A 7,881-nucleotide genomic window follows, 5' to 3' on the forward strand; every position below is an offset into this window, starting at 1 on the left:
GAGGTATCACTTTGTAAGTTTTTAGCTCGTGTATTGATTCCTTCCATTAAAAATGTCTATAATAAAACTGTGAAGTACTTCTCTATTGATTCAAAATGCCACTGCGTTATACTTTCTTTCTGCATAAGGCAGGTAAAGTCATATTACAGCTGCTTTCTTGTGATGCCTACATTATCAGTGCATTAAGCAAATAATATGAGGTTGTCGTATATCTCTTATTCTACATTGTCAAATACTATTTTTTATAATCTGAAAACAAGAAAAGGCAGAGTGACATTTTCCTCTTTCCAAGGGGAATACTCCATCAACTCTAAAGCAGTACGAAGGACATATACAAGGATTTTAAATATAAAATTATCTAAAATGTTTAAAAATATAAAAATCTTGAATCTGTGTAAATATCTACATTTATTTTCATTCCTGATCATTAGAAGAGCTATTGAAGGGGCAAACAATAAAACAGAGAGGGGTTTTTTTTTACATTTTCAAGAATAAAACCATGACCCTGGTGGATCCTGATGTAGTACACATGAAATTTGCAGGGACCATAAGACTACCTAGTTCCTCTGAGACTGAAAAGTATTACTGTTCTTTAAAATAAAAGACACAGTATGTACCAGAACAGTATGATCTTAGATCCAAGACAATTCATAAGAAAGCTGCGTCTTTTAGTTTAGCATGCTATGGCCGACAGTAGGAGAGTTAAACTATTCACTGTTAATATATTTAAAAAAATTCCCACGAATTTAGCATCTCAGGTGAGGACAGTAGAATGCAATGCATATTGCAAAACTGCCATCCAGATTTAGCTTGGACTTGAATGCTTGAAAATATGTTGAAATATTCCTTTCTTTGGACATTATTCTCTGCATAATCTGCCTGCTGGTTTTCTCACCTGAACCAGCTTTCAAGTGAGGACAGCCAACTACTTTCAACACATATTAAAATACCAATAGTGCTTTAATGGCAGTTAGTGAAGTACCTAGATAGGTACAGACACACCTCGGGATTGACCGTTATTGATGTACTTAATCCAGCTAGGTACTTGATGGTCTCACTGATTCTAGCAAGAAATGGTTTTTATGGTTACAAATGTGTTGTTAACTAAAATAGGGCTAAGGACTGTTCTCTAACCCTGAGCAGCACAGGTAGCTGTACCGATGCTACGTAACACCTTACCCTGGGTCCCCTCTGTGCCCCTGCAATGTCCTTGTATACCTGGATACTATTGTTATTTTATGTGGGCTTTTTTCAGTTTGAAGTTTCTGAAGTAGCATTGGGGTTGTCTTGCAAGTTCTTACAGCAGTTCTTCCCCAGCATTAATCTAAAAGGTTGTATGTCACACTGCAGGGTATAATATCAGGGCATGCACCACTCCTAGAGGATGCAGAGGCCACCAGGACATCCCATGCCCTGAGAAAACAACAAAGCTGTTAACCCTTTAACCATGGGCATCTGCCCTGGGGACCATTCCCCCAGGCAGGCATCTCAGAGCTGCAACAGGCAAGGTGATTCACATGGACAAGATTTTAGTGGCAGCACTGCGCTACACCTTGTGTTCAGCTACGATTACAGTTGACAATGCCTGTGTTCTGTCAAGTATGTGCAGCACAAAGTAGTCATTTGTAGTCACTATGGGACACAGAGGGGGAAACTCACCAGACATTAAGTGCTAAATTAATTTTTCTGTTTTACCCTGTTTTCTCTCTTGATCTTCACCTTAGCTGTGTCATCCTTTGGACATTTTCAGGCAAAATGAGGCCTCATGTGAGAAATACTTACTCTGAGTCCAGGAAAAATGTCTGGACATCTTGGGTCTGCAGCCAGAACAGTCCTATTGGTTGCACGTCTGACAACCCTCAGTTATTGCTCTCCTACTTCTTTCCTCTTCTAGACATTCTACCTTCTCACTAGCAATTTTATACCTCTTTTTCCCCTCCTCCTCTCCCATTTCTTCTCTTAGAGAAGCAGCTGTAAAGCTCCACATGGAAGAAAGAAACAGATTTGCTCACTCATCTGGTTACCACATTTCACGTTGTGGGAAACAGCGCTGTGTTTTTCACACATTAAGCACTTTAACACATGACTATGATTAATTTGAAAATTCCTTCTGTTGTAGGCTTTACATACTGACTATCGTACTACCATAGCAGCATTTTTCCAGCTGCTGCAGACAATGAACTACAGTAGAGGGAGTAACATGTTCCCTCCTCTCCAGGGATCACCACTCTTGCTTCAACGGTGGGTGTCTCTTTCAGCCAGTGAAACAATCAGGAACTGGAGCAAGCAACACAGGAGAAAGGGGGAACTGGTTCTGATCAGTTGTTATGCTAAGAGAAATCTCTTCATCTTTGTCAAAAATGGCAATAATAATACTTGTCACTAGACCACGTGCCACCCACTGTCCTGGGGATAGCAACCTTCCCAAACACTGATGTGTGCATTTGCACAGCTTGATAGCTGAGGCATAACAGTGTATTGTCACACTTCCTGGGGACTAAATAATGCATTGGTAACCCTTAAGAGGTTAACCCTTGGGTTTCAAGTTTTGGGATAGCAGGGGGAACAGCAAGTTTAATTCCTCTTACACTCATTATTTCCCCTTACATATTATTTCTGGAAAGTATATATCTACTTTTTAAACCTTCTCGGCTTACTACCCTAGTCCTAGCATATTTTTCTGCATCACACAGAACAAGGCACAAGTTTATCAGCTGAAAGTGATGCTCAAAAAAGTCCTTAAACTATCCCTTCATTCTTAAAAAGAATTTGATTTTCTCTCTCATGGCTAAGTTCTTCAGCTTCTTTTTTCTTTTGTCATATGCCCCACTTCAAGGTATAGGAGGTAGATAGTGGCTCATGGGGAAGGAATGTGCATTTTTTCTGCTGCACAGGTGCTACAGCTCAACCTGAAAGCCAACAATTTAGATACTGGTAACACACAGTACTGGAACTATTCTGCCAAGGTATCATTAGAATAACAGCATTGTCTGTTCTTATAACTAGTGCTTATCCATTCTCAATAATCTGTGTAGCCCAAAGAAACTGAAAAAAAGCTTAAAGCACATGGCATACAGTGCAAAAATTCTGGGGAGAATAATATACCAATTAAGTCTCACGTATCTTGTTTAATTGTTATTTGGGGGAAGGCTGAGGAGGGGGAAGGGTGGTATTTAGTTGATTAAAACAGCTGCTTCAAACAAGCTATTTGAAGTTATCACAGAATCACTGCAACCTGAGATGGAAGGATGCCTGAAAGCACCTTGGAGCACATTCTGCAAATCCAAAACATGATAGGCACCTCCTAGTGGAGCTGTGCTTGTTGCTTTCTCTTCCCCTTTCGCTGAAAATTTCAATAGAAAAAGTAGCGCTTCAGTACTAACTCTAATTGAACAGCTACTGATTAGCTTCACAGCAATGGACAAGCAGCTGATTATAAGAAAGAACACATGGTATACCGATTGAGAGACCGCTATATCTGAACATACTAAACTGCAAGTAACAAAGATTACTTTGATGAATTGAGGGAAATGTGCCAGCTGCTTAGAAGTGTATAGTGTTTCACCAGCAAAAATATAATGTCAGTGAAAAAATTGTACTATTCAAATTAATGAAAAAATTGTTTTGCCTACTTGCTTTCTTAAAAATTGAAAACATATACTTTCAAAGTTTATAGATGAGAAATATAACAATTCTATTTTCTAAAATGTATATTCACAAAATAATGCTATTATGTCAGGATCAAAATTGCTCACAGTTGGCAGAATGTATTTTCTGACTGTTTATCTCAAGACATCTTGCAAGTTAGCACTTTTAAAGATAATTTAAGTACATAACAACTCTAGTTATTCCTGGAAATGTCCATTAATCTATGACTTTTATTAGAAAATGAGAAATTAATAAAAGCAAAATAATTATCTTTAAATAAGAAAGTTGTGAAGTTATGAAAAATGTTGAATATCAATTATTTAATAATAAACTTCCAGGCAACAAAGAAAAGTAATATTTTTTTATAATGATGCATAATTACAAAGGGCTTTATCTGGCAGGTTGTAAGGGTCCCCTTCCTCCCCAACAAAAATATAATTCCTTTCCCAGAGATGACTTCTGCACAAAGGATACTCATTCTTGAGCCCTGTGAAGAACAGGTAGGAACTTACTTTATACTTAGCCAGGAAAAGATACCTGAAAAAATCCAGCGGAACAAAACCAGCAGTGAGGGAATGTGTCAGTGTCCTATGCCTATCATAAGGAAAACCTGGGATATTTCTAAAGCTAGGTTATGAACTCAGCACCTTGAGCAGATGTTATCTATCGTGATACAGAACACCCAGGTGTTCAAGCCTATGGCTATAAATGATGCAAAATATCCCTAAAATTTTGAAAGATATTAAATAATTAATGTCAACACTTCAACCTTAGCACCAGAAAAACATTAATTTCTGACAGTCAGAAAATATCATGCCTGAAAATAAAATTTAAATTATTAGTTGAAAAAGTAATGTTCAGAGGCTGAAGGAGAGTGGGCATTTCCATCTGAGGCACTAGTAGGCACTATTCAGTTTCTATTTAGCACATATTCAATGTAGTGATAATAAAAACGTTTTCACACTCACACTTACCGACAATTTCACTTGGCTCCTTATTGTAAAGTTTTTTGTTCCAGTAAAGAAGTCTGAGAAAAGGAAAGGAGACCAGAACAACAAGGCAGATGCCAACAAACATATGTCCTGTGAAGGCTGCAAAATCCAATCCCTGGAAATAAAAACGAAAACCTAAATTAAAAATCAGTTATTTTCTTATATAAATGGAAAAGTACTCAACTATATATACTTTAGCAACCAATAATAAATATAAAGCAATGGAGTAAGTTCCAAATACAGTATATGCTGTATTTCGTCTATTTCAAGATGAGCCATACTACAATTTAATGCAGAGAACTAAAAAATGACATTATGAATTATTCTGAAATACATTTAGTGTTCCTGACATGTAGAGGGAAAAAAAAAAATTAACTCTCACTTTCATCACTTAAATCACTGTAAATTCTTTTTAAATCATGCTGAATTACAGAAATAATTAAATTTTGATGACAAGCTTTTGTTTTAAACTGGTGATGACATGGATTTTTACAATAATTCTATCTGAATCTAAATTCACAAATATTCTCCTATAATTAAAAAATATTAGACATCAATATTTTGTTTATTTTTCTTCCTGCTTAATAAATGGCCACATTTCTTTACATTTTGCATAATTAAACCTTTTAATTGAGGGATTCTCACAAAGGTTAGGCAGAATATATTAAAAAGCTATTGTTTTAAGCATTAAGAATGAATAGTGACAATCCACCCTAAAAATTTGAAGTTAGCCATGTTTGAGTAGTACTTTGGACTAGATGTTCTCCAGGGCCCCTTTTGACTAAACTATCCCAAGATTCTATATTACATACACTGTAGTGGATCAGGGTTAGACTTTGTGTTGGATTTTCTGAAGTAGTCATGAGTAGCCTGTCCAGAAGAAGTTGTCCATGAAGCCCCAAGAGGGATTACATCTAACTACTCTGTAGCAAGGAACTCTCTTATATTCACAGAATAGAGGTTTTCTGAAATGATGATCCCAGCAGAGAAGCTCCATGACACTTGGAAGAAAGCATAGTCCAAGCCCTGGATAGCTCAGATTGTCTAAATTGAATTTTCAAAGTATCCACTGATTTCCCAGAGACTAGAAAGTCATGGGATCACCCTGTGCCACACCTCTATATCTCTACAAGGATGACAGTGACTTGCCTTTTACCAAGTACTACCTATAGACCCTTCTGTGAAGCCAAGACAAATTAAAAACAGCTAGATGGCATCTTACTAAAAGAATTTATGAGGAAACACCCCAGCCAAAATGCCTCTGGTTCAACAAAAGGAAAAAAAAGTTTCTCCATTGCACCACAGGGTGTAATAAAAAATGCACGACACAAGAAACTGATTAAAGTCATAAAGAACTTTTGTAGCAAGATAAAGATTAGTGGTCTTTTGCAAAAAATCAAGTTTGCAGATAGACAGTTAAATAGATCTCAAACATAAATATGCAGACCTAGGATTAGAATTTAATCCTATGAAAAATACAGGTTTCAGCTTAACGAGCTAAAGAAAATCATAATTAGTTGTTATTCCTTAGTAGTAGATTTCTTACCTCTTCTACCCTCCAGCCACTAAAAGGTGAAACTGTACACCTACTCATTTGCTGGCCTTTCATTATAACTCAGCTACTGCCATTTCTTTTATGAAAATAGAAAGAAGACTCTTCAGGAATTGGAATAGATTATTTTAAGAATCAGACAGAAAAGCATGATACCACAAAGGAAAATAATATACCTTCATTCATTTTGCCAGTCAGCCAGTCAAATATCTGACATCTCTGCAAGACAGGCTTTTCAAGTCAATTTTTATAACTACTCAGAAAAATTGGCATCTGGGCATCAAGTCAAGATTCAGAGCTATAGGAGACATTTCTACAAAGGATGAAATCAACATTCATAACTCCAGGAAATTTACAAATAGCAATGAGAAAAAAAAATAATTTATTTTCTGCAAAGGCTCAATAATTGTAAGACCTGCTGCCAAAGTGTATAAAGTCCATATCTCCCATGTGTATTTCCTTAATTACAGCCATTTAAAATTAACAGAAAATCTAATTTATATATGGGTTGCCTCTAAGATTATAGTAAAACAGAAAAATCAGAAAATTTTGGCCAGAAAAATCAGAATTCCTAAAAGCACAGTGAACCTTGGTTTGGAAATTGCTCAAGTATGGACAATGTGCCATTAAACAGTTCAGGAAGTATGGAAAATAAGTTTTCAGTTTTGTATAATCTCTAAAATGACCTAAAGAGAGGTAGAAAGCTGAAAGTAATTAAGCTGTAAAAACACTGAAGCTCCCCCAAATAAAATAGCAATGCCTGAATCTGACTGGAAAAAAAGTTATCCTCTGAAAAATGAAATGACTGGGAAACAGCAGCTGAGGAGCAATAAAGTAATTAGAGGTTGCCAGAATATACTCAACCCAGAATTACCAGAACCAGGAAAATTACTGTTCTATTCAACCTAGTCTTAAAATGAGCAGTGGCCATGAAGCTTTTCTTAGGCTGGAAGCAATGTGCCCATGTCATGAGGAAGGATGCCAGCTACAAGGCAGAGAATCCCAGCAGAAACTCTCTGCAGAGATACATAGGCATAGAAGCTAATTGCTAATGCAGGAAATAAAAAAGAGAACTAGGAACCCAAAGAATCCTTGGAAACTCTCAACTTTAAATATGCTATATCTACATCATATGTTATTGGATCTTGAATTTAAGGAAGAAGCTTATTGCAAACAAGCACAAAGTTTTACAAAGTCACTTGCTTCTACATTTGAATATCACAGCAATTTCAGAGCAAAACAATTGTGCTTTGTTACTGAAATGCCACAATGCAGAAACTTCTCAAACGAAAAATACAGCACTAGAAATGTGTTGCTTGAAACCCACAAAACTAATTTCTCTGTGAAAAGGAAAATGACATCAAACCAGAAGACAAACTAAAATGCTAAGGTTAAGAATGAGGTCTCAAGTCTGACTGATACTTGAAAGAAATTTAAATGAGATGGAGATCACAATACTCTTAAAAAAAAATGGGACTAACAAAGCTTCATGACGTAAGAGCTGACATAGATGAGCCTTAAAAGTGATTTGGAGGCACCATCACAAGAGAAAAAAAAAGTCTACTAGATTTTTTTTGTCATCCTGTCCAGGAGCTTACCCAAACTTTTCAAAGAGACTAGCTGGGCTGAGATTCAGGATTTTGTTAAACTTCATAGCATCACAGATCTTTCTTATCAGGCCCCTAGGGA

The 7,881-nt window shown here is 36.4% G+C and overlaps 1 protein-coding gene across 1 annotated transcript in view; it reads right to left on the bottom strand.

The window, feature by feature from the left end:
* Positions 1-4,622: 4,622 nt before the first annotated feature.
* OCA2 (oculocutaneous albinism II) overlaps positions 4,623-7,881 on the bottom strand; it is a gene marked incomplete at its 3' end in the record, with an annotated part of 48,308 nt that continues 45,049 nt past the window's right edge. The window contains exon 13 of the mRNA XM_010077695.1: positions 4,623-4,755. Within this exon, the coding sequence (XP_010075997.1) occupies positions 4,623-4,755 (133 nt within the window). The remainder of the gene's footprint in view (positions 4,756-7,881) is intronic.

This window comes from Pterocles gutturalis, unplaced genomic scaffold (assembly GCF_000699245.1).
Source record: "Pterocles gutturalis isolate BGI_N339 unplaced genomic scaffold, ASM69924v1 scaffold6948, whole genome shotgun sequence".
NCBI lineage: Eukaryota > Metazoa > Chordata > Aves > Pterocliformes > Pteroclidae > Pterocles > Pterocles gutturalis.